Source organism: Vespa crabro, chromosome 2 (assembly GCF_910589235.1).
Source record: "Vespa crabro chromosome 2, iyVesCrab1.2, whole genome shotgun sequence".
Classification (NCBI taxonomy): Eukaryota; Metazoa; Arthropoda; class Insecta; order Hymenoptera; family Vespidae; genus Vespa; species Vespa crabro.
Window position 1 is genome coordinate 14,487,336 of NC_060956.1, and position 27,260 is coordinate 14,514,595.

The following is a 27,260-nucleotide window of genomic DNA, read 5'->3' on the forward strand; positions in this document are numbered from 1 at the left end:
CTATATTTGAACTCTAAGAGTATACTTATGTAAGAAAAAATTAAATAAAGAAAATTAATATCTAATATAATATATATGATATAATTAAAGATCATATTATCTGTCACACAATCATACTATTTTTTAAATCAATTTAATGATAATGCAATTACTCGATTATTTTTTCAAAAAATTTCACAAATCAAGTTTACTAAGAACATAATATCAATAATTATCAACCAATCGCAACGAACTTAACATTTTTCTTAAAGGAATATTCTTATTGGCTATTGGACACTCTAATTAATTTTTCATATTCTATTGGACATGATATTTACGTTACAAAGATGGTTTAAGGATAAATAAAAAATTGTTGTTTACTATTTTTGCTTTTATATGTTAATTATCTATCTTAATTTAATATAAACGTAAAATTTTAATGAATCTGAAAAAGTATCGAAACTTACTAAAATGTTTAAATAATAGAAATTTTTTATACAAATGTCAATATAAAAATCAAAATTTAGCACTGCAAAAATGTATATATAAAATTTACATAAAAATTAATTACGTAGAGAAAATAATAATATAATACAAAAGGATAAATGGGATTGTAATTTTTCATTTGATTATAATTTTATTCATAGATTCTTTCTTCAAATCATTCTTTAATTTTATTCTTGAGTGTTATTAGTCACATTTTATTTACAACTAAATAGATTCCTACAATCTTGAAAAAATATTATAAAATTATTCTCCCTTCGCTTCTTTTTCTTCTTGTACCCGTTTCTTAGACCATAATATTTCTCTTGCTTCTGGATATTTATCAGCAAGGAAACTACGAACCACACCATATTCTGCAAGTAATCTTAATTTAACATCTTTTTTATTTCTAATACGTTCCATTCTTCTTTGACGTATAATCCAAGAATCAAGCTTAGTATAAAATGGAGGAAGTTTCTTTTTCTTCAATATAATATTTCCATCCATTAAATATTGACTAAAATCTAAAATTTCGTCTGGTTTTATTTCGTCTTCTGTTCTACAACGAGCTGGAGAGGCAACAACGACAGGAAAATCGTCGTTTTCTTTTCTAAATTCGACCAAATGTAATTGCTTCTCATCCGCCATTTGTTGGAACGTTTTCTATAAATATATAGTATATAATTTATTATTAACAAAGGATTAAAATGTTAAAAATTTCTATTATTTCACCTGCTGTAAAAGACCCATCAAAAATGCTTTAACGATGTTTTGATAATTTATAGCACCTTCTACTTTAGCATAAATGTCCTTTATACCAATCGCTTGGCAACAACATTTTATCACTCTATGACAAATGAGACCATACCCTTCGTACATCTTATGTACGTATATTTTTGTCCTTCCGCATTGTGTAAAAAAATCATGCATCACTATATAAACACAATTAGTATATATATATATATATATATATATATATATATATATATATATATATATAAATATTATTAATTTTTATATAACTTTACCTAAAGTTATATATAAAAAAGGTAATAATATATATTACCAGTATGATCATTGTATCTATTAAAGTACATCACTTTGGTTCCAGCTTTTCTCTTGGCTATATTTAGACTCTGTTTTATTTCCTTTGATTTTGCTATGGCATATCCAGCTAATCCGTTTCCATTACCAGTTATAACCATTGTGCTAATTCTATTTTTACGTCCTAAATTATGAGTCATAGTGGATACTACCTTAGATTCCAGCACCCATGATTCAAATCCATCAAATGTATCTAGACAATAATATTTTGAGTTATATAGTGTATATATTAAATTCTGTAGAAATGAAAGAAAAAAATATTACCTTCACCCACTGGTTCAGGAGGACCTATTTTCATGCCTCCAGGTTTATGACTTGTCCAACCACGTTCCAAAGGACTCAATTTAATGGATTTGCGTACTGATATAGAATCACGTAATTTAACAAGTTTTTCTTGTCTTTCAGGATCCTCTGGTAGTTTCTTCTGAGTCAATATTTCTTTTCCTCTAATAATTGGAATATTTAACCCAGGAAACTGTATTGGAATTCTACCCTGGCCAATAATTTGACCTTTATTTAAATCCTTTTTCCTTGCCAATCCACGTGCTCTGCCTCTCCGTTTTCCTGCATTGCTAACGCTGGTTACACCTTTCCATAATTGTTCAGCAGGACCTATATATTTGTTTAATTATAAGCATAAATAAACGTGATAGAAAAACAAAAAATGAAGGAACAAGTACTTACGTTTATTAAAAAATGCCGTACTCCGAGTATTGTCGATTAAGGGAATATGAGACTTTAAAAAATTATGTTTATAAATGGAAGAAAAAATTTTGCTTCCTAAAAGAAAATAAGATAGGTAAATATTCTCTATAAAACTAAGATAAAAAAATCTCTATACTGATGAAAACTTTTAAAAAGTATACCATTTTCCACGACATAATAATTTTTTAAAGAATTAATTGTTCCAAATAATCTTAATACGCGAGATGCCATTTCCTTGATGAAGTAGAAAAAAGTGAGGTTAAGAATTAGAATCAATAGCTTTTAACATGATAGAATCATAGATGGTGCTGCATTCTGGAAGACATGCTCAATGCGCAATTTATCACACAGATGTCGATGGTAGCTTTATTGGAACACGAATTATTTTCAATCAAACAGAAAGTTATTTTTCCCGCGTTGTTTTTTTCGATGGAAGTCCTAGTCTTTCTATCGTCTCGAATAATCAAAAATTTGTCTTGTATAATCGAAGATTAAGCTCTGATACGAACCATAAGATTCGAGATTAATTTCTAAGAAATCGTTTTCAAAGGGAAGATATTGTAAGAGAAAATCGTATTCCAATCTGAGAAAAAGTCATTATGACGATTTTGGAAATAGATACGAAAAAAAAAGTAAAACGATTTAAGATCTTTTGATAAGCGGATTCATTCTTTGAGCTATCGAAACACTTCACCGAAGAAACAAAAAAAACTGCAATGTCGAAAATCGCGAACCCTTCATTCTTCGTTCTTATATCAGTTTAAGATTATCCCAAGTTCGTATTTATCATTCGTTTCGAAGAAGCAACGCGCAAATAGAAGACTACGCACAAATCACGTTTCACATTACTTTCGCTTTCCAAAATACAGAACACATGATGAATATTCCGAGGAGAGAGGGAAAGAGAGGAGAAACGTGTCTCCAACCGAAGAACACAAAAAATTATGTGTTAAGGAATAATTTTATCGACGGCACGATCAGAGCCTTTCTAGCCTCGTCTCGTTTCCCGCAGACTTTCCCGAATCCGCGATCGTCTTCGAAAGAAATAAGGACAGACAGAAGAAAGGAAGAAAGGAAGGAAGAATGGAATGAAAAGTGGAAGGGCGGTGGTTCAGTTGGAGGAAACGGGGGGGGTTTAGTTAAGGCGTGACTCGATCAGCCATGGTATGCGCTGATAGGAGAGAAATAATGACCAACGGGACGCACAAGTGTACCGTACGACGAATGATCGCGCGTCTCGGCGTGGTCGGTAGCGAGCCAATCGCCGTTCCTAGGCACGCCCCTTGACTATCCGCGACCAATAGCAGAAGCCGAGAGGATAAGAGACATAGAAATAAGCTCTCTCGGTGGGAGGGCGCATGGAGGAGCACATCGGAGAGTCTCTCGGTTGCCCCTCTCCACGCGCGGCTGTACCCACCCGAGAGAGAGTGGAAGCCCTTCTCTCACACGCAAAAGGGGACATCTCATCACGACTCTTGGTAGCAGGCACTTCTCCGTAGTGGGCACTCCACTCATCGTGTCGTCGTACGGGTTCTCCGCGAGAGCCTGTGGAGCCTCCGCTCTCGGGTCGTGTGAGCGTGCGAGCGAGCAAGCGAACGAGCGAGCGAGCGCGAACGGCCGAGCGCGCCGGTTGAGTGGGTCTAAGCGGCCGTGAGGACCTCTCCAGGAGTACCCGACAGTCCTCTCCATTCATTCATCCATCCATCCACCCATCCATCCATCCATCCGAGGAAGCGAGCGAGCGAGCAAGCAAGCGAGCTAGCGAACGAGCGAACGAACGAACGAACGAACGAACGTACCAACGAACGAACCAGCCAGCCATCTAGTCAGCCAGAAAATCAACCAGCCAGCCAGCTAGCCAGCCAGCCAGCCAGCCAGCCAACTCGCCAGCGAACCAACGAACAAAGTGCCAAGGCAAGACGAGGCGAAAGCCGGCTCGAGCCAGTTTAAGAAGCCAAGTCGAGCCTAGCCAGCGAGAATCATCCAATCTATCCATCCATTCATCCATCCATTCATCCAACCAACCAACCAATCAGCCAGTCAGCCAACCAGCTATCCATCCATAGACCTGCTACTACTATTCTAGTGAGGAAGAAGGTGGAGGCAAAGAGCAGAGTGGTGTACATCTACAGAGGGTCGAAGGACTCGAAGAGGGCCGCGAGTGATTTCAGTCGGTCGGCGGCCGGCCTTGCCGGTCACTCTGCTCCCTCCTCGGCCGCCGACCGTCGCATTGCCTTGTGTCGGATCGGGAGTGAGTGTGCGAGTGCTCGCGTTACCGTTTGCCATCCGTCGTCCGGAAAGGGCCGACGACGGCATGGCGACGGTGAGAACAAACGATCGTTCAACGATCGGTCCGCGCGCAAACTTTCTATCGTCATTGATGTCATTATCGTCGTCGTCGTCGAGGTGAATATCACCAAGGTGAACACATCGCCGAAGTGAACGGCGCCTAGAGGTGAACGCCGTCGTGAATGCTTACAAAAAGAAAATGTGCCGTGTGTCGAGCCGAGGAGTCAGTGAGTGACGCCGTTAGCGTGTTATTGCGCGCGCGAGGAATCACCGTCGCGAGGATTACCGCGAGGATTACCGCCTCCGAGGTGAGCCGCTGCCCGCCGGCGAGCGTGGCAGCAGCTACGGTACCGTCGCGATAGATCGCTATCCATCCTCCGCTTCCTCCTCCTCCGCCTCCTCTTCCTCCTTTTACTACTCCTCATGTCGCGCCGTTTTCGCGACTAGCACCGGCCTCACGATTCCGCGAAGCACGAGCTTCAAGTACTTTGACGGCGTCGGGCTCGCCGAGATGAGCGGTGGCAGCGGCGGCGGCGGCGGAGCTAGCGGTGCCAGCGGAAACGGCGCTGGAAATCAGGCGAGCGGAAATGCGACTACTTATCATCAGCATCAACAACAGCAACAACAACAACAGCAACAACAACAACAGCAACAACAACAACAACAGCAGCAACAGCAGCAGCAACAACAGACGCAGCTAGAGCAGGCGAGTCTCCTGCCGGATTTGAACAGCATCGATCTAGCGATAAGTCTTTCGCCGAAGCAACACTCATCGCACGTGCAGGCCGGGGGCGGCGCTCACACGACGCCGTTCAGCGTGACCGACATCCTCTCGCCGATGGAGGAGTCATATAGAAAGTTCGATCTCGTGGCAGCGGCCGCGGCGGTCGGAGTCGGCGTCGGCGTCGGAGTAGGCGTTGTTAGCCACCCCCAGGGTTCGCCGTACGGTAACGCCTGCGGCGCGAGAGTCGCTGGTAACACCGGAAGTTCGAGCGCGAGCAGCGGGAGTCCACCGCTCCACGGCGGCTCGACGCCCGGCGGTAGCACGCCCGGTCCTGTTACCGGGAGCGCCGGGAACGGTAGCGCCGGTACCGCCGGCACCGCCGGAACTGCCGCCGGTGCCGGAGCCGGAGGTGCGGCCGGTGGGAGCGCCGCTGGGACACCCGGTATGACCGCCATGGGTAATCCTTACGCCACGATGCAGCTCACCTCGCAATATCAATACTGTACCGCCGAACTTTCACCTTATCATCATGCCGGCCCAACCGTCGCCGGTACCGCCACTGTTGCAGACCCCATGAGATCTCACGCCGTTTCGACTCATCATCATCCTTGGTACGCACCGGCACCGCCGACCACCAACGATCCCCGTTTTGCCAGTGAGTACCTACTATAGATAATAGTATGCCTAAGTTTTTTCCTATGTTTTTTCCTACGTCTTTTTTTCTTTTTCTTGTTTTGTTTCTTTTATACGTACCTACCTAAGTATATTATATTTTCCCTCGCATGCGGTGTCCTTTTTCAAAGTCCATTCTCTTCCTTCTTCTCTTCGTTGCCTTCCTTTTCTCGTATTTCCTAAAACCGACGACTGAAATACTACGAAATCGCGCGCAAAGAAATAAATAACGACTAGCTTTATACGATCCACGAATTTCGTTTTTCACAAAAGAACTTTCTTTTTCTTCTTGTTCTTGCTCTTCTTTTTCTTCTTCTTCTTCTTCTTAGCATCTAAGGACATCGTCCTTCGGACACTCGTTTCTCTCTCTTTCTCTCTCTCATTCTCTCTCTCGTACACGTCACTCTCTTCGTCTCGGCTTAACGGGAGCCAAGCGACCCTTCCTATCGATCTTTGCCTATCGAGAAGTGAAAGAGCGTATGGGAGATTTTAGTTAAACAAATAAGCTCCGGTATCCTCGAGTAAAAGGGAGACTTAAGTCGAGGATACCGTACCTCGAGCACATCTCGCCGAAATTCGATTTCCTATAAACCCAAATATATGATGGACCTTCTCGAAAGTAAGTATATCTAATTGAGTCGGCGCACGAATATTCCTTTAATTTCTATCAAGTTTATCGAGAAAAAAGAAAGAAAGAAGAAAGAAAAAACAAAACCTACATCTCGTCGATCGAATTTTAAAACGTCGATCTATCCAACGAGCTTTCTACGAACGCGTTGTTCGTTCGTCAACACCGATCTTTCCTATAGGAGAAGGTTTATACCGAAACATTCATCCACCGACCCGTCAGTCACTACTTTTGTGTTTCCATTGTTCTCGTTCGGTGTCGATCGGGTCTAGGATAAAAGCTGCCTTTCATCGTTGCATCGTGAAAAAAAGAATTAAAAAATATGAGCTTGTCGATAGTTTCTCCGTTTATTCGTAATCGTTCATTTTCCACGATTTCAATCGCGTTTCAGTAACCGCAACGATATTACATATACAGATAGAAAATATCTATACGGCTTTGAACGCGTTATAGCTTTTGAATTTTTATTTTTCTAATTGAAAGCAATTGGAGAAATTCCTTCTGTAGTATTTTCGAAGGATTCTTGCGATATTTGAATGCGTCGATGAACTCGATGATGCGAAACGCGCGATGAAAATACATTTAATGTCTGAGCGTAAACATATTCGAGGGTCATTTGTTCCTGGATTCGAGTGGGCACTTCTCGGTTGTCCTCTTCCTCCTTCGATAAGAGCAAAGAGTAGATAATAATTCCTGTTGGATATCTCCTCGGACCTCCCGCGTTCTCGCGATGACGCGGCACTTCGTAAGCTGAAATCGTTCCTTTTGTCCGAACGGATGAACGGTCGTGGCGCGTTCCTTCCTGACAGCTTCTCGCTGACTGACGAGGGACGATCGGCTCGTTGAATTTCAGTAGCTACGATCACGAAACTCATGGGTTTCGAGTTCGTCGGCTCTTCCTACAAGTATTCCACTTTCGCTGTTCCTTCCACGAATTAAAACGAAGGATCATAAGAACGATGACCCTCCTCAACCTTTCGATATTTTTCATTGAATACTCTTTCAATTCTACTCTAAAACAAATTTGTATTATAGTTCGATATTTTATTAAAGATTGACCGATAAAAAAGCAACGTTATCGGAGAGAGCAATTTTATTATGATATGCTTATATAAGAAATCGATTGAAAAAGTTTTATCCTCGATTTCTCCAATATGTTTTGCAGTCTCGCGGCTAATGGGCGCCGCGGCGGCGGGCGCCGGGGCCAATGTGGCCGGGTGCTCGGTGGGCCAGTCGATGGGAGACGTTACCAAATCCTCTGGCATGGGCGTTGGCGTCGGCGTCGGAATGAACGTTGGCATGGGCGTCGGTACGATGCAATTTCCCCTCGCGCAGAGGCGGAAGCGTCGAGTTCTCTTCACCCAGGCCCAGGTCTACGAGCTCGAAAGGCGCTTTAAGCAGCAAAAGTACCTAAGCGCGCCCGAAAGGGAGCATCTTGCTTCCCTCATTCATCTCACGCCAACGCAGGTGAGTACTTATTCTTTAAATCCTTTTTGTTCTCTTTCTCTCTCTCTCTCTCTCTCTCTCTCTCTCTCTCTCTCGTTTTCTCTTTTTCTTTCCTTCTTTCTTAGCACTTTTTTTTTACTTTAATGTCTTTGATAAAAATTTCCAAAGAAAAGATGTAAAAAAATGTAGGACTTTTTGTTATTAAGACGCCTCATCTATACCTTGGTTTCCGATATATTCCGCTCGATTCGACTCGAACTACGCATAGCTACCTATACGACATGATTCTCGAGCAAGGTACCAACGTACGCATGTATGTACATACCTCTATATACCTATCTACCTACCTATTTACGTACCTACGCTAGTACCGCGCGCCTAACTGCATACCTACTGCCTATAACGTATAGGCACATCACCGCGTCGAGGATTAATTGCTGAGAGGAGATTAATTGCCGCAACCAGGTGGTTGATGCTGCAAGTACGCGCACGCCTCTCTCTCTCTCTCTCTCTACCTCTTCTCCGATCGGATCGATCGACCTCCGGGAGGCGTGGGTGCCGTGCCACGCTCTCTCGTACTTTCCGTCGATGCCTTTTGTTTCTCCCTCAAAGAGTGAAAGAAAGAGAGAGAGAGAAAGAGAAAAAAGAGAGAGAGAGACAGAGAGAATTACGAGGCAACTTCTGCCAAAGAAGTATACCTAGTCGTCGGACGCGCGAGTCGTGTGAGTACCTACCTCTACGAATCGATAAACTTGACTGCTGCTAATTAGAAAAATCTCTTGGCGTTCTTCTCTCTCTTTCTCTCTTTCTCTCTCTCTTTCTCTCTCTCTCTCTCTCTTTCTCTCTCCCTCTCTTTATATTACTCGTTCACTCACTCGCTTGCTCTACCTACCTATATCGAGAAAAAAACTCTTGACACTGCATCGTCTAACTGGATTAAGCGTACAATTCATAGTGTGCATGCGAGAGAAAAGTTACGGAAAAAAATAGTAATTCAAGGCTCCGTCGGAAAGATGATCGATTGATGGTAAAACATATTTTCTGATTTAGGAAATCGATTTCGTAGCCTATTTGCCTCCTATTATTCTCAATAGGATTCTCATTTGTGTTTTTTCTTAATCTTCGTAAGAAACTTAAACGAATTATGACGATTACTATGGTCCCATCGTAAAGAGCTATCTCTCTTCATTGGACAGACAGGTCTGCTTGCCGTTGTCGTCGTCGATCACGTCGTTGCGACAGTCTGGCAACAATAAATAATTGTTGCGTAGCTCATTGGTCGCATCCTGCGTTCGTGCCATGCAGAAACGGGCTCTCCCCTCGTTCAGTCTATCGTTCCGTCTGTACTTTGTCTCTTTCTCTCTCTCTCTCTCTCTCTCTCTCTCTCTCTCTCTCTCTCTCTCTATCTCTCTCTCCTTTCCGTCTGTCGCTCGATCTCCGGCCTACCCACGATCCTTTTAATAAATGCCGACGCGACGACCAACTCGTTCATCCGCCAATGTGCGAATGTTAAGATGCCGAAAGCAATTCTTACGATCATCTGCAATGTTTAGAAACCAAACATGGATATCTTATCTTTAATCCTTCCTCTATTCTTTCATATTCTCTTTCACTCGATTTCATAATTCATCGTCAAAATTCGAATTTCTGTTCATTCGAGAAACGATACAATCGAAAATAATTTCGTGCGTTCACCACGATAGACGACATCTCTCGATGTGCCGTTTTCAAAGTTCTACTTTGGAAACTATTGGCTTGCGAGTCGATCGAGAGCGGAACCACCTAAAGAAGCTTGATTGCAATCAAGCGCGGATTTTGAGCGTACCATGCTTGAAACGATGGTACATAAGTTTCGTTAACGAGTTTCAGACTCTCTTGATGGCACTCGGATCTCGCTGTAGCCGTGAATGGCGGCCATGAAGGCCATGAGGAAAACACTACCGAGGGACAGAGAAAGTCTCTGCCGTGTGATGTATGAGTTAAATGTAGGATAGGATGAGAGGGAGACGACGGAGACTGGGAGCTGCTGGATTTATATACATATACATATATAAATATATATGTGTATATATATATATATATATATATATCTTTTTCTCTCTCTCCCTCTCTCCTTCTCTCGCTTTCGCTCTGTGCACATCTATATATTATACGTAGGTATATAGAACAGACTCTTGAACTTCTGGAGACAAATAGAAGCTAAACGAGCGGCTCGTCCCACAGTAACGATTCGTATTCTGCATGTATGTATAAACTCACTCGCAAAAACTGGCAACACGCACTAGTGAGTACTTACTAACGATCAGGACTACTTGAAATCTACCTACAAAGTTATATTGTGAATATGCGGAAGAGTCAAACAAATTGTTACTAAGTTTAATTGTGAATTTGAAAAAAAAACGGATTGATACGAATAAATTAAGATCCGACTTGAAGAAAGTTTCAAATGACTCACTTCGAAATATTTCTTCGCGTCTGATTTAAATATAAAATACGAATAGAGAGTGAAAAAAAAGGAAAGAGAGAGGAAAAGGAAAAAGAGGGAAATAGAAAGAGAAAGAGATTTAGAAAATGCTTTTACACTCACCCCTTTCCGAGCTTACGCGCAGACTTCGCACTCTTCCTTTTCTCTTCATATTTCTTTTATCCTAGTCCATAGAACATCTCTCTCTTCTTACGTTCTCCTCTCTCTCTCCTCCTTCTCTCTCTCTCTCTCTCTCTCTCTCTCTCTCTCTCTCTCTCTCTCTTTCGCTCTCTCCATTGGCGTCTCTTTGACACGGAACACACAGATGCGTCCTTCCATTTTGCGCTTGCATTGTTACTCCAAGTGCAGCCCCCTATTGTTACAATGCCCGGCCACTCCTGGCATTGTTAGCAGCATTGTTAGTATTATCGCTACTGTTGCGCGGCCGAGTGGCGAATGGAAAGCAGAGGGCCGGCGAGCCAGCTGCTCTCCGTCGAGTGCCGCATTAGAGGCAAATTACGCTACCTCCGTTTTGGACCACCCTCCCCGTTCATTCCTCTCACCCCGTTCGTTCTTCTCTATTTCAAAGCGTCGAAAAAAATTGTACCGATCGATTTATCGCCATTTTAAATCACACTCACACATACACACACACATAAAGAAAGAGAGAGAGAGAGAGAGAGAGAGAGAGAGAGAGAGAGAGAGAGAGATATCTGAATATTTACTTTGTAGCAAGAAGAATTTGTTCTTATGTAATTCATTTTATACTTAAGATTTAAGGAATTTTCGGAGATTAGCGTTTTCACGTTGAAGTCTTAGCTCTTAAACTTTTTTTTCGATCTTTTTTAAAGTTCGTAAGCTTTCTTTCATCTTAGAAGTCCACCATAACGTTTTATAATTTTAACATGGCACTCAAGTGAAACCCACGATAGTTACAGATCTCGTTAAATCGGGAAATAAAAATTGAAAAAAAAGGAGGAAAAACGGTGGACGAAAGAAAAATTAATTAGAAGGAACAGAAAATGAAGAAAAAAGAAAAAAAGAAGAAAGAAAAAAAAGAAGGGAAAAAAAAGAAAACGGGAAAAAAAATATAGCGAAAAGTCGAGGGTCTTTTAGACCCGCCGCTGGTAAACGAAAGGGCGACATTAATTAAAGTGCAACAGCGCGACGGGTATGAACAAAAGTAACATTAATAAAAGCCCCAAGTTTTGCTCGCGGTAGTACCAGTCTGTACGTAAGGAAAAACAAATTTGCCGCGATAAAAGATTTCAAACTGTGCGAGAATTAACACGCTATATGTACGTCAAATCAATTTCTCTGAGGCCAAACCTTCTCCTAGTTTAGTTCGTAAAATCGATATTAACTTTTGCTATTTTCTATAATCCTTCCTTGCATTCCCTTACCTTTTCCCCTTTTATAAGAAGAAAAAAAAGAAAAAAGAAATCTCTACGGTATGAATAAACAAAACTCGACGTGTTACATCCTTATTATGTTTTCGTCGAGAAACGAGGCGAAGTCATTGAAATCGAATAGAGAAGCACGAAGAGAACGAAGGAGAAGTAGGAGGGAAGAGAGAAAGAAAGAGAGAGAGAGAAAGAAAGAGAGGAAGAGAAGGAAAGAAAGAAAAAGATAAATGGAAGACAAAGAAGGTTGATAGAGAGCTCGTAGAAAGAGAAGAAACGGTAGAAGAGGGACTAAAAAGTAAAGGAGAAGGCAAAGGGTGTTGTAGGGTGAGTCGGAAAAACGCGAGGATCGTTCGCGCGATTGAGCCTTGAGGATAGTAATCATAATAATGGGTTTGCATACCACCAGAGTTCCTCTCTCTCTTTTTTCTCTCTCTCTCTCTCTCTCTCTCTTTCTCTCTCTTTTTCTCTTTTAGTATGAAGCGCGCGCACGTATAAGGCTATGTCTGGAAACCACCCTTGTGCGTATCAGAAGAGGGATCGAGTCCAGAGAAGAGAGGAAAGCGTGCTCCGTTTCAATGCCGTGCAAACACGCTCGTCGTGTGCCTGTAAAGATCCGCGTAAAGAAGGATTCGATCGGTAGAATCCAAATACGTCCTCTTTTTCATCCTTCTCCCGTTGGATGAGGAGGGATCCTTTCACGCGCGAAGCCAAGGACTCGCCAAACGACGAGATATCTTTTATATACCAATCTACATATACATCACGCGCGTGCTTTTAACGACTTTCCAACAGGACGATTCGCGTCTTTTTTTGGAGACAAAGCTTTTTCGATAACTTTCTTATCAAACATTTTGACATAATTAGTTAAGTATAAACGAAGAAAGAAAAACTTTAATTTGATTTTAATATCATTTGTGGTATCATTTTTTTTTCTTTTTTTTTCTACTCAAAGAAAAATTTGCATTCATCACGATAACATATATTATCATAGTTTTATAAGAAAAGGAATCTTTCATTTGTTGACAAAAGAAAATTTATTCGATAACTATAAATAAAATTATTATATTTCATGTACATATGTAAATGTATAGGTATGTATCATCTTCAGACGTCTTTCCAACTCGAGGAAATGTTTATGTTTACGACAGAATACTGTCTATTTTTTTTCTCTCTCTTTTCTTTGTATCAAAGAAAGAAGATTTGTCATGGAATTATAATGGAAGTAAAATTGAATGGGGAGGAAAGAGAGAGCGAGAGAGAGAAAGAGAGAGAGAGAGAAGAGAAAGAGAGTGAGAGAGAGAGAGAGAAAAGAGAAAGAGAGTGAGAGAGAGGAAGGAAGAGAGGAGAAGAAAGATCGATCTTTAAAATTAAAAAAAATCACATCTCGGAAACGGTGTCACACGCGACGATGAATTCGAGAGAGATACGAAATGAAAATTTCTTGGGTGGTGAAATGCGTGCGCTTAATTGGACGTCCTGCAACGCGTGCGCATATTCGTCGAGTGCACTCACGGCTCCCTCGCATAATAACGCACGCATGAATATGTCGTTGGCTTTTGCGGTCGGGGAAGAGGACTACCTCGACTATGGCGTAGACATACCGGCAGTATGTGGCCACCGTAATTGCATTCCTCTTTCTCCTCTCTCTCTCTCTCTTTCTCTCTCTTTCTTTCTCTTTTTTTCCTTTTTTTTTTCTTTTTTATCGTTGCGTCCACTCGTAGAATGGTCGATTTAAAATTTTATTAAAAATTTATTCAAGCTACGTTTCAAGGCCATTATTCGATAATTCCTTTTTTAAAACTGATTTCATGAATCTTTTGGCATAATAATCTTACAAATGAAAGGTGAATAGAAATAAAATGGATTTTTTATCGATCCCTCAAAAATATCGAATCCTTTTCTGTAACGTCGAAAGAAAGAAGCAAGTCGGTTCGGAGACCCCTTGCTTGTCAAAAGTCCCAGCGGGTAATCGGTAAGTCATCCCGGCCAATGGCATTGAGTTAAAACAACAAAAGGGAGGTAGAAGCGTGTTTGCTCACGGGCTACCACTCAGCAGGGTCAACACGGGACAATTAACAGCTTTAATCATAATTTGACGTTGGTTGATCCCCGGTATTCGCAACTTCATCGCTGCTCGTCTATATTCTCCTAACGAGAGGAAACACAGAGGGCATCTAACCACTCGACTTTCGTTTGCACAAATGCCATTTAAGTCCGTATTTCCCTCGTCTTATATCCAATATGATATCCATAGCTATTCTCGTTTGTTCTCGTTCCCAATAACCGTATATCATATTTCTCTGTAAATTTTCGAAACTTCTTGAATTACTCATTTTTTAATTATTCCTAATCGTCGTCATCTTGAAAGGTGTGCCGTAGGTAAAAATCACATCATTCGAAGTTCTTTCGAAGAAGGAGAATAATACGAGTCTCAGTCTTGACGCTATAACGAAGCTTCAACGAGGCTTCTCCCGGATAATCCTTCGAAAGTTGGTTGCGGAGTGAAATTGCCCGAGGAGTTTAACTTGGATGAAGGGTGCTGCCGTAGCGGTGTCGGTGGTTATGTTGGCCGTTTCGCGTCAACCCCCGAATGTACGTTCCCGTAATGACGTTACGCTAACTCGATCAATCGTCCACTTTAAGCAACCCCTCTCCGGGCACGACCTTGCCTCTATCGTCGAGCACAAGCTCTAACAACTACTCGACGGCACCTGTACTACTCGTATCGACGGGACGCAGACGCAACTCATGAACGAGTACATATCTCGTGTCATTCTATGGATCACTCGATAAACCACCATCGAGATTTATCGCCATTCGATCTATGGCGATTTATTTTTTCCAATAGAAACATCCAAGAGTTTTAACGATACAAAAGAAAACAAAATAATAATAATAGTAATACCACTACTACTACTACTATTACCACTACTACTACTAATGATAATAATAATAATAATAATAATAATAATAATAATAATAATAATAATAATAATAATAATAATAATAATAATAATAATTTTTTTATCATGACTCTCTTCGTAAAAAATAATCCAACCACAAAATCGATCGATGAAACGGGTAAGAGAAAAGTTATTTTATTGGGCGAGAACCCGAAACCGCTAATATTCGAAGAATTAGACAGACGGTGGTTGCTCCTTGAGATACGGTCCATTGCACCGGTCCCCTTAAAATGCTTTCATTGCTGTGTTCCTAGCCAACGACAATGGAGTTACATAGGGATATAACGTGGCTTCTGCGAGTTATGTTCGTTCGGGCGAGAACTAACATATACCTACTACGTTAGTATGTAACATATGGACACGGCCACAGCGAGCTTGAAAGCTTGAAAGCTAGAAACTTTTTATTATCTAACTATCATCTTGATTGATTGTTGTCATCGATGCAAAAACAGGTAGAATATCTGCCTACGTATGTTGTTAGAAAGAAAAAAGAAAAAGTATTATGAAGAAGAACTTGGTAAAAAAAGAAAAAAGAAAGAAAGAAACGTTAGAGTTTGACACGAAAACGTAGCGATGGTAAGAAGAGAAGATGAAAAGTTTAGGTACGCTCGAGTAAACTCGTACGGGCTCTTGTGTTTACCTTCGGCGTGCGCGCGGATCGAGAGCGCAAAAAGGGCACCGTCGAGCAACGGGGGGTCCGACAGCGAGTTTACTTAACACAGACTACGGGACGGGGGGGCTTAGCTTTAACTTCCGATTAACTTGCGGGTTAACTTTTGCACAGGTAGGTAAATGAAACGCCTTCTAAAAGCGCCTCCGTAGATTTGTGATGGTCTTCGGTAAAAAAAGGCTCGTCTCTTCAAGACCAGATAGAAAGAGAGAGAGAGAGAGAGGGAGAGAGAGAGAGAGAGAGAGAGAGAGAGAGAGAGAGAGAAAGAGGGATGCTGTTTTTCTTCTTACCACCGAAACGAACCTGCCCGGCGGGCTTCAAACTAATTGCCGGAAAATGAGTGTTTTACTGCTCCTTTCGAGTCAATCATCTCAAGTTTCCATCCTTTTTCGACCCTCACAAGGTGACTTCAATAGAATCTTTTTCAAACGATAAAATGCGTTATTTTCTCAAAAAACTGAACAAGTTTCGATATAGATATCTTTCCTTTACGAATATATATATATATATATATATATATATATATATATATATATATATATACACACATACATACATATATATATATATATATATATATATTCGTATTCCATTCTTCCGACATTCGTTGTACATACGAGTAGTCGAATGTAAGTGGGCCACGCGTGTTTATCGACCTCTTCAAGTCGGTACGGTGTTCCTCCTGCTGGCGTCGTTTTCTCCTGCCAACAGTGGCTGCTGCCTTTTGCCTTCGCTGCTCTTGGCCAAATCTCGACGACCTTCGACGAGTGGATTATCGGTGGAAAAGGAATTAACGAACGGGAGCACCGAGAGGTACTTCCATCGTCTAGCACCTCTTTGTGGCTTTTAGATAAGGTCTCTCCCTCTCTCTCCCTTTTCTCGCTTCTACGTAAGCCTCCTACTAATATTGCCGCTGCTGCTGCTACTGCTGTTACTGCTGCTACTGCTACTGTTGCTGCTACTGTTACTTGTAATGTTCTACGAAAGACTACGTAAAAACATACGTGAAAACTCCCGCAACCCTGATATTACGAGGGCTTCCAAGCAAAGGGTCACACAAGTGCTGCTCTTGTGTCCTTAAAAAGTATTTTCTTTCTTTCTTTCTTTCTTTCCTCGTGAGAGAAACACCTTCTTTTTTTTTCTTAAAAATAAAAAATAAATAAATAAATTCTTTTCCTACATAGAGAATATCCTGTTAGAAAATATAACACGAAATGTAAGAGCGATAAAGAGATGGTGCTTAGAAATGGTAAAATGTACTTTTGAAATTGAAACGAAATCGTTTCGAGCTCTGGTATATACTACTACGTTGAATCGTTTCTCGTTGGAAACTGGACGCGATCGTCCCTACTTTCTTTTCTTTTCTCTTCTCTCTCTCTCTTTTTCTCTTTCTCTCTTTCACGCTCATCTCCTCCCTGTAGCCTACGTACACACAAGTTATATCCCTATCTCGTTCAACTTTCTCTGTTTACACACCGCATCGTTGCGGGAGCGATGAACGGCCAGAGGAATGGCTGGGCGGACGAAAGAACGAACGAAAGAACGTACGAATGAACGTACAGACAAACGGACTGACGGACAAACGGACAGACTGACTGACGGGCCTTTCCCTTGAAATAACAATTCTCCCCGTCCATCTTTCGAATCTTTCGTTCTCACGTGGATACCACCGTGCAGACTCCCGTTTCTTGCCGTCGCGCGAACCAGGTATTTTAACGGAATTACGACGTACCTTCGTTTGCCGTTCTCTTCTCTTTCGTGTTTCTAACAAAAATGAATTTTGTTAAACCGATCGCCGACGTTTAATACTATATGTTCGACGTAGTTAAAATTCTTTCTTTTCGATTCGAGAATGACTTAGCGATTATATTCTTCGTAGAAAATGTCACGTGGCTTGAACCTAAGAAAAAAAGAAAAAAGAAAAATAAAAGAAAAAGGAAGAGGAACAAAGGAATAAATGAAAGATTTATGTTCTACGTAACACGCACGAGATGCATATACAATAGACGTGTATTATAGCACATTACGTTATTCAAATTATGAAGCAATATCCATTAGCGATTAGAAAGAAAAAGATATAATACTCGTGTTTCTTCGCAAACGCGTATCATTCGGATTCTGTATCGTACTTATTTAACTTACATATCATTCTCTCTCTCTCTCTCTCTCTCTCTTCATCTCTCTTTTTCTTTTTGATCGGTGATTATCCGCTTATCGCCTTTTTCATAATGTCGCGCATTGTTTCGCTTTCAAAGAGGCGCGAAAGAGGAGAGGATTATGGTTGGAGAAGCGAGAGAGTCCATTGTTTCGAAAAACGTGATCAGGACGTCCCTGAAACGCAGGGCGCGTAATGCGCCACATTGAGCATTAGAACGGATTATAATAAGGCGATCCTGTCATAAGCAGATGCCCGGACCCGATCTCTCTTTACACGCATGCAAGAGCTATTCTTATTTTACTAGTTTTATACTTTTTCTTTCTTTTTTAATGCTTATTCTCGGCTAATCTCAGCCAATTATTAAACATAAAAAAATATATACATATTTTATTTCTTTGGAAAATAATTTTAATTTTACACGCTTATCAAAAATGATAAACTATATTTTTTATTTCTAAGTATTATTTACCTTTTACTTCTTTTTTTATAGATATTTATCGTGTTCAATTACTATAAAAGTATTATTATTTTTCTTCGTTTTTTTCCCCCCCAAATGATCCTACTCTGAATCATATAAGAAAAATGATGAACTATAGCGTAAAAACGAGAAAGAGAGTTTGCTTCGCGTACAATATTCGAATGTTAAATCTCTTTCGTAGAAATAACAGACTTACGAGATGGATTATAGGACTTGGGGGATCACGGACGCTTATGGTACGCTTTAAAGTATTTTCTACAAAGGGTGCTCCCTCTTACGAAAGCATCGTGCTCCTTACCTGACGACAGTTCGCGCCAACAAAACGTGCTCTTCTTGTTTAATCTAGAAAAAAGAGAAAAAGGGACAGGAAAAGTGTATCTACTTACTCAGAAACGTCACAAACTTGACACGAGATTATTATATATAGTGAAAATAATATAAAAACGGACATTTCTATCTCATTTTCTTTTTTTCTTATGAAATTTAATATATAAATATATAGTAAAATTTCGTTTGTTGTTTCAGGTCAAAATCTGGTTTCAAAATCATCGATACAAATGTAAGAGACAAGCCAAAGAAAAGGCGATGGCCGAACAGAACGCTCAAAATCAGGTAAGTTAATAAATATTTTTATGATATTTTTTTCTCGACATGTGAGAGTGGATCCAAAGGAAAAAAAAGAAGGGAAATAAAGAAGAAAAAAAGCAGAGAACAGAGAAAGGAGAAAAAACCAAAGAAAAAAAAAATTGTAATCGTTCGTTTCGTTCGAAATCAATCGGTTAATTTCGACGATATATTTTTTACCTATTTCTCGATGGATCGCTCTTTGAAAAAAAAACAATTTTCCGTATAACGCGACAGAGACGCGCATTGGGCAAAAATATCGAGCACTTTAGGATGAAACAGCTTTAAATGAAAAATACTTGGCGCCATATAAATCCGGGTATTCGCATTATATTTCCGTTTCAAGAGGGGACCACTCGGCGAACTCGAAGCGCTTCCGCATTCATTTCGTTATGCCATTCAAAATTTACGAGCGATGACGTTGCACTTCGCCCTGCAAAAAACACATGCATCAGAGAGAGAGAGAGAGAGAGAGAGAGAGAGAGAGAGAGAGAGAGAGAGAGAGAGAGAGAGAGAGAGAGAGAGAGAGAGAGAGTAAGAGAGAGAAAAAGTGAGATAGAGAGAGAGAGAGAAGGAGAGAAAGAGAGAGAAAAGTAGAAAATGATTTCTTTTTTTTTTTAAATAGAAAACGTAGATACCAAAAGTCTAATATTTCGTCCAATCGTTCAATTTTGCATGTAATCGACGCTTGAAAAGACGCGATATCCTAAAGAGATATCTCGATTGCGAGTTGGAAACGTGCCCTGTCTCGATCTCTTGTACGCATCAACGAATACGAATCGGTTGCCCCCTTCTCCAAAAGAATAACATTCAAAAGAAACGAAAAGAGCCTTGCGATCGTCCCGATATACGAAGATTCCTCTTTGAATATATTATTCCTTCACGTATGCGGGATCACGAAAATCTTTTCTCGTCGCGCGTTAAAATCAAATCGTTCTATCGCTATCTCGGAATAAAATTTCTAGCACGAGCTCAGTCGAGTATGCGTGTTTATGTGGTAGTAGGTATTACTAGGATATAAAAGATTCATTCTCGATGCAACTCATGCGATTTGGCTTGGAAATTATTATTGTCAAATAATTTTTCTATAAACAGGCGGTATGATTTGCAATATTTCTTTAACATCTGTGTCCATCGAAATGTCAGCAGTTACGTTTGCTGGTAAAACGTAATTGACGAAGCGATTACGTTGTTCGCACGTGTCATGCTAAACGGCAAGCTCGAAGAAAATAATGGAGCGGTAACAAATTCGTATCGACGAACGTTTTAGGTTTTTTTATTTTCTTCATTTTTTGTTTTATCTAAAAATATGCTTAGGATAGATATGCGACAGGTAGATAGGTAGATTCGTATGATTCTGTATATATGTATGTATGCATATATAGTTTTCTATACCAATGAGCCAGAAGTTCGAAAACGATTTTCATCGAAATTCGATGGCGATTGTGAAAGTCAACGGTTGGGAGAGTAGTAGGCGTCCAATAAAAATCCTCTTTCCTATCAGCCGCGTATCGCTTCGATATGAAGTGACGCTTATCCTCGCAGATTTTACAAAAATAACGTGTTTCCCGTGTGAGCGTTAACGAAGTGATTAAAACAAAGGGAATAACTCGGAAAAATATTTTCAGTATACGATACCGTATATGTATCATATTTGCAATTAAACAAAGATAATAATAACCGGTTTTTTATCGATTATAAATCGTCGATGTTCTCTGCTTCATTCAAATAATTAATTCGTTTCACAAAAAAGAAAAAAAATTCTTAAAAAATACTATCCTAATACAATAGCAAGAGAAAATTTTAAACAATTTATTGGTCTCTTTTAGGATCCATTCCTTCGTTTAGGTAAAACCTTAAAATGTTCGGAGCCTTTTTCCTTTTAATGTAACAATAGAGTCGACATTGTCACCAACGAGCAGTAAACATCTATACAGTATTAATGGTGCTGAAAGTTATCTACTGACCCGATCTATCTATCGTTTCTTTCTCCCCTAGTTAGAGCACGCAAGGCCGAGCAACAACCCCATAATTTACTCGTTAGTTTTTCGTACCCCGTGGGTTCTAAACGTTTGGTGGCTGTCTCCCCTCTTCTCTTTCGCTCTTCTCTCTCTCTCTCTCTCTCTTTCTCTCTCTCTCCCTCTCTCTTGTCCGACTCGATTTCGATTCACAGTTTGTTTACTCTTGCCTTCTCCTACCCAACGACTCGCGCTCGTATCTCGATCTGGCTCGATGATACGTGTAATTGCAGAACCGCCTCCGCGGCTACATCGAACGGGTCCATACGAACGAATAGTTTACAAATACGCGCGCACACGTATACATGTACACGTACGTAGTTGACATACATAGACGTAGAGATTCTATAGCAAAGAGAGAAAAAGAAAGAGACCATCGGGCGTGGCCGTAGCATCGACAATGTAATCGGTTGTATACAATCGAATAATTCTACCGGTGCGAATACCATAGAGCGAAGAATAGATACGTTTTACAAGGGGATAATTTGAACAACGCGAGTTTATTACTATCTATTATTGGGGAATTCAAAGAAAATAATATAATAAGATACAAAAAGTATCCGAAAAAGAATGTATTTTAATTCGACGAGAATCAAATGAACGAGAATATATCACACAAATTTTAAATTATGTTAAGAAAATATACGTGAAATATTTTTATGTATAGTTTTAAACGATTACTTCAAATGCAGAAAATCAGAAAAAAGCGCAGCGGAATCTATACTAAAATGTGCGGCGTGGAAAAAGAAGATAGAAAGGCCGCTGTAACGTCGATGGTAGCGACGGCGGCGGTGGCAGCGGCGGCGGCGGCGGCACCAGTGGTGGCGGCTATGGCGGCGGTATACTGCCGTCGGTCGGGCTCAGATTTTTCTCTTTTTTTCGTTTTATTCCATTTTCTCCCCTCGTAGCGGTAAAAAATTTCAAGTGCCTGTGCGAGCGAGCGCAAAAGAGAAAGAGAGAGAAAGAGAGAAAAAGAGAAAAAGAAAGAGAAAAAGAGAAATAGAGAGAGAGAGAGAGAGAGAGAGAAAGAGAGAGAGAGAAGGATAGAAAGAGAGAAAGGTGAGGGGTGGGGTGGGGAGATCCTGCAGGGGTGCGCGGAAACGGGCTCTCGAGTGCCGGTCGCCATCTTGCCGTTGGTACAGTCACGCGCAACACCTGGATGCGAATCGGGACTACCAATACGACCATTCACATCGATCGACACCCTTCAACTCTTAGTGCGAAAAATCGTCGATCTAGTTTCTTTTTTGTTTTGTTTTATTTCCTATTCGAATAGATTTCTAAATATTGGAAGCAATAAGTTTGGATGAAATATAGACTAGAGATGGGAGACATTGTTCGATAAAAATAATAATGACTTGACGAATCGGTTATCTTTTTTAAAGAGAGAAAGATTTCGTGGCGAGCAGGCACTTTTGTAGAGATCGTGGACCGTCTAATGTAATTACATGTGCGGTAAAACAGCAGTTATTAGATTTAAAAACCACTTCCCCATTTATAGAACCCATTGAATTCCATTCGTCGCGGAAACGAGAGGTCCCGGTAGAAATCTTTTAATATCCCTCCGCCTTCTTTGTTCGGTCGAAGCTTCTGTAAAGAGCCGAGATGGAGGGATGGTGAGGTAGGGTAAGGCTGGGTGGAGGTCTACCAACGCAACCGAGGAGGTAGCTTTTAGTTAATTACATCAATTTCCACGAAGAGTGTTTTTCCCTGCAACACATTTCCTCGTCTGGAATCTCCGATAAATGGTTCGACTTGTTGGGGAAAAAAGAAAAAAAAAGAAGAAAGAAGTGCGTGTTCTTCGCGATAGCTACAGAGGAGCTTGGTATATTTAAAGTTATCGATAGCTCATTCGCTCTCATTTTCTCACCCGTGTGAAAAATCGATCATGAAAATACGATTGCTTCCCGTTGATCAGTAGTCGCTCATCGTCGCAGTTTCGGGCCTCATTATCTCTCTCTCTCTCTCTCTCTCTCTCTCTCTCTCTCTCTCTCTCTCTCTCTCTGTCTCTCTCTCTCTCTCTCTCTCTCTCTCTCTCTCTCTCTCTCTCTCTCTCTCTCTTTCCCTGTCTGTCCGTCTGTCTGTCTCTCTTTACCGTCTCTAGCGCTACTCGTCTCCTAAGCAGAGCTATTTTCGCCGGAAATCGTTTAACGCGCGTTGAAGTGGCTAAAGTGGCGTGACGCGTGACGCGCGCGCGGACCGTCATGCGTTTAACGTAATCGTCACTTTGTCAGCGTGAAGTGCATGGGCATGCCTGCACTTACGTCGTAACGTTCAACGTGTGTCCAAGCTAAGTTGGTAGCGGGGCTCTTGAGGTTCCTATCGACCTCGTAATTCTCTATCTCCCTCTCTTTTTATCTCTCTCTCTCTCTCTCTCTCTCTCTCTTTCTCTTTCTCTCTCTTTCTCTCTCTCACTTAACTTCCTATCACGACGTAAATTTCATGGTACGATACAAATGGAAGTTTTCGATCGGTCGTCGTTGAAGAGGAGTAGAAAATATGGACGAAGGAGAAAAAAGAGTTTTAGCTTGATTTTTTGGAGCGATTATATTATTAAAAGCGCGTAGCTTGGTCGTCCGGGAGATCGAAGAGGAATGTCGTGTAGCGAGTGTTGATACAGCTGAGTGGTCGTCTCGGCAGGTACTCGGTTGTTGGCTCGCTTCGGCTTCTGTTTGGCATGCTAGCGGTAAGCGTAAAACGTAGAGGCGGTCGACGGTAGCAGCAGCGTTCCGCTGCGTAGTGTTTGTTCGCGAGGTGAGGTTTCAGTTCGCTGAATTTCGAATTAGTCGGTTAGCTATCCGTTGTGGGATACTAATGGGCGCAATAGATAGATAGATAGATAGATAGATAGATAGATAGATAGATAGATAGATAGATAGATAGAGAAAGGTTGTTGGAAGGTTGAAGAAGAGTACAAGTGGTAAAAGACAATACGCGTGTGTTTCAGAGCGCGAGCTCACCACGGCGGGTAGCGGTGCCGGTACTGGTGAAGGACGGAAAGCCCTGCGGGAGCGGAGGCGGAGGCGGAAACGAGGGTAGCCGCGGCGGGCCTAGCGCCGCCCTGGCGAGCCCCGCACCCCACATGACGGCGGCCTCGAGTCCCCACGGCTCACACCATGCCGCCTCCTCCTCGGTGTCGCATCATTCGGTGGTGGGAGTGAGTCACGTGATGACCTCCAGTCAGAGCCTCCAGCATTGCTCTTACACACGGACGGGAGCCCAGCAGAGCATGCAACAGCAGCAGCAACCGCAGTGCGGCGCTTATCTACCCTTGCAGAGCCGGGCTTGGTAGTGCGCGCCATCCGCGGCGGGGGCCGCGGCCTACGCCAATCCCTCCGTTACGGGCCCATGGACCCTCGCCGCGGATACTGCAGCTGCCTGGTACTCCATTCCCGACGACAGCAACTAAAGGACGAATGGAACGGACCGCGAGCAATCGTCTTTTATATCGATCGATCCCTCGATCGATTCCTGATCAACGTAATTTTTTTATCCAACTCTGCTATGGCCTTCCTTACGAAGTCTAGTAGACGTAAGACATACAATTTTCGCGGCCCGCTCTTCAAGGACCTTTTCAACGATTTTGCCTCGTCAATATTCTCGGGAATGATCTAAGAACGGAGGATGTGCGCGAATTATTTCTTATCGGACGTTAAAGTCGCATGGTGATTTTAGTGGAAAAAAAAGAAACGCCGACTCGAAAAACGCGCGAGTGAACGGACAAACAGAATAGAATATCTAATAATCGTTTACTTTACCCTACGCCTACCTTATCAACGATTTCACGTGCGTCATCACCAAAGTTCGATCGAACGGCGATCTCGTAAAGACGGCCATCGATCGTTCGTCGATTATGTGAGATATTCGGCGATGACGAGCAATGTAAATTTCGCTTAGACGCGAATGCAAACAATCAGTCATCGTTTTTACGTGTACGTCGCAAAAGAAGCTTTCTTACAAGTCGACCTTTCAATCGGCGATAAAGGATTTTAATTTTAAGAGTCTATCCTTTAGCGTAAATTAGTTTTTTAATCTTTCTGATAAAATCGGAGATGTAAACAAAAGTGCTCCGTATTCTTTAACGAAAGATCAAAAGTTTTTTCTTTCTTTTTTTTTTTTGTTTTTTCCCCGAAAAGAAAAAAGAAAATCCCTTCCATTTAACTTCCTTTTTCGTAAAGAAGATTTGCAAAACTCTGAGAAGAAAGAACATACCATTTTATATCGCAATGTTCCAATTTACTTGTCTCAAAGGCACGAACGAAGGTATCGATTTCAATTACGCGAAACCGTACACCCAGTGTCGGCGCACATTCACTGACTCGATTTCACCGAACGCGGAACGCGAGACGCATTCGTTCAACATTGTTGTATCGGTGAATACAGGAGTCCCCACGAGCCTGTTGCCAACGCAACCCGTCTGCTTTGTGTCGCTAATCGAGTCGATCTAATTGAAATCCAAATTTGCTTTGATTGTCACTCAACGTTAGTGGAGTTAACCGTTGGCGTTCATTGATCCCCATCTAACGCTAACAATCTGTATAAAATTCTAGGACATATAGTTTTTTATTTTCTTTCCACCCCTCTCCCATATAAAAAAAAAAAATACAAATCTTTACGCCCATTCTAATTTATTTGTTAATCGAGAATTGTTCGCGTAAAGATAATTTTTCTCCATTTATTATTATTTTTTTCTTTTTTTCAATGAAATCAAGACGTCGATATTTTCGAGACATTATTCCTCGAAAGTTCGACCGTACGAAATTCAACAATGAAGAAGAAGAAAAATAAGAAAAAGAGGAAGAGGAAGAGGAAGAGAAAGAAGAAGAGGAAGAAGAAGCAGAAGAAGAAAAAAAAGGAGAGAAATGTTCTCGCAGAGGTAGAAGGGAAGCTTTTTTAAAAGCGACTAAGTCACGTCGATCGTGGCCGTCGCACGAGAATTTATTCGATGAAGCTTGACGCAACCGATTCTGAATATGTCTATTCCATGAGGGATTTCTTTAGAATCGCGTCTACTTCACACTTTACCTTCCCCTCTTTCTCCCTTTTTCTTTCTCCCTTGAAAGCACATGCTCGCAGCAACTACTGTCTAAGAGAAAGAGAAGGGAAGGAAATCGCGTAGATTCTGCAGTAGATACATATAATTTATTCGTTTCAACGGACCGCGTCGATAGAAACTAGAGAAAGAAAGGAAGAAGGAAAGAAATGAAGAAAGAGAGAGAGAAAGAGAGAGAGAGAGAGAGATAGAGAGAAAGAGAGAGAGAGAGAGAGATAGAGAGAAAGAGAGAGAGAGAGAGAGAGATGTTCGCACTAACTCGCACGATAATACTCCTTTTCCACCTTTTTTTCTTGTGAAAGCACACGTACGCGAGATAAAAAGCTAGAAAAAGACAAAAATCCATCTTTTTCTTCTTTACGTTAGCGAACGCGAGAGACTAGAAAGAAACAGGGAAAGAAATAAAGGGAGAAAGAGAGAAAGAGAGAGAGAGAAAGAGTAGGAGAAGAGAAAGCGGAGGGGACGAGAACGTTTCGCGTTCGTGCCACGTACTGTGATAACGAGGTCACAGATGAGGACTTAAGGCGAATGTAAATATACGCTTAGGGAGCATAGGTACACGTGCGGTCGCGCGCACAAAGAATATACGGTCCCTCATACATACGTAACACACATACACGTACATACATTCACAGAGTTTTACATACAGACGCACAATTGTATGCTTGTGAGCAAACAACCAAGCAAGCAAGCAAGCACGTGAGAGAGAAAGAGACGCATACACATTCACACATACAAACACGCAAGCGCGCACACACATGCGCGGATACACACATACATGCATGCAAAAAGGGGAGACTATCTCTTTCGCGGTGCATCACAGAGTTGATATTTTTTCTTTTCCAACTTTTTTTCTTGTAAAGATTTTAAATCGACTTACGGAAGCGCGTCGTTTGCACATTGTAACAACGAATTTCAGAGAGAAAGAAAAAAAGAAAGAGAAAATAAATGAGAAGTTTATTATTGTATTAATGAAAAGTAATTAAAACAAAAAAATAAATAAATAAATAAATAAATAAAAACAAAAAACGCTAGAAAACAAGCATTATTGACATTAAGATAATTGATTTAAATGAAGCAAAGAAACAAAGCAAAACAAAATAAGTAAATAAATAAAAAAAAGAGGTAAAAGGCACATCGATCGATGATAGCAAGTAGAAGGTGTGACGGTGATGAAGATTTAGAGATTATTATAAAAAAGTTTTGTAAATAAACGACAGAGATATTAATAAAACGATACTTATGCAAACATCGAAAATATTAAGTTTCCTTTCTTTTTGTCCCCAAGTTGATTACCTTTTATCCTTTCACATACACACACGCGCGCGCTTACACATACGCATATAAATACATACAGCATTCGTCGAAAAAAGAAGAAAAGAAAAGAGATTATTTA

At 41.1% G+C, this 27,260-nt stretch overlaps 2 protein-coding genes across 2 annotated transcripts; one reads left to right on the forward strand and one right to left on the reverse strand.

The window, feature by feature from the left end:
• Positions 1-627: 627 nt before the first annotated feature.
• Positions 628-2,644, reverse strand: LOC124421531 (28S ribosomal protein S5, mitochondrial). The gene is made up of 6 exons (XM_046956802.1): positions 2,433-2,644; positions 2,251-2,346; positions 1,831-2,178; positions 1,529-1,759; positions 1,195-1,394; positions 628-1,125 (listed from the first exon to the last, which is right to left on the reverse strand). Exons 1-6 carry the CDS (start codon positions 2,500-2,502, stop codon positions 730-732), a joined length of 1,341 nt encoding a protein of 446 aa, XP_046812758.1. The 5' UTR covers positions 2,503-2,644; the 3' UTR covers positions 628-729.
• A 771-nt stretch (positions 2,645-3,415) lies between these two features.
• On the forward strand, positions 3,416-27,122 carry LOC124421530 (homeobox protein Nkx-2.4). Its single transcript, XM_046956801.1, has 4 exons — positions 3,416-5,939; positions 7,750-8,051; positions 18,695-18,781; positions 23,759-27,122. The coding sequence occupies exons 1-4, from the start codon at positions 5,072-5,074 to the stop codon at positions 24,101-24,103; spliced, it is 1,602 nt and encodes a 533-aa protein (XP_046812757.1). The 5' UTR covers positions 3,416-5,071; the 3' UTR covers positions 24,104-27,122.
• The last annotated feature ends 138 nt before the right edge of the window (positions 27,123-27,260 follow it).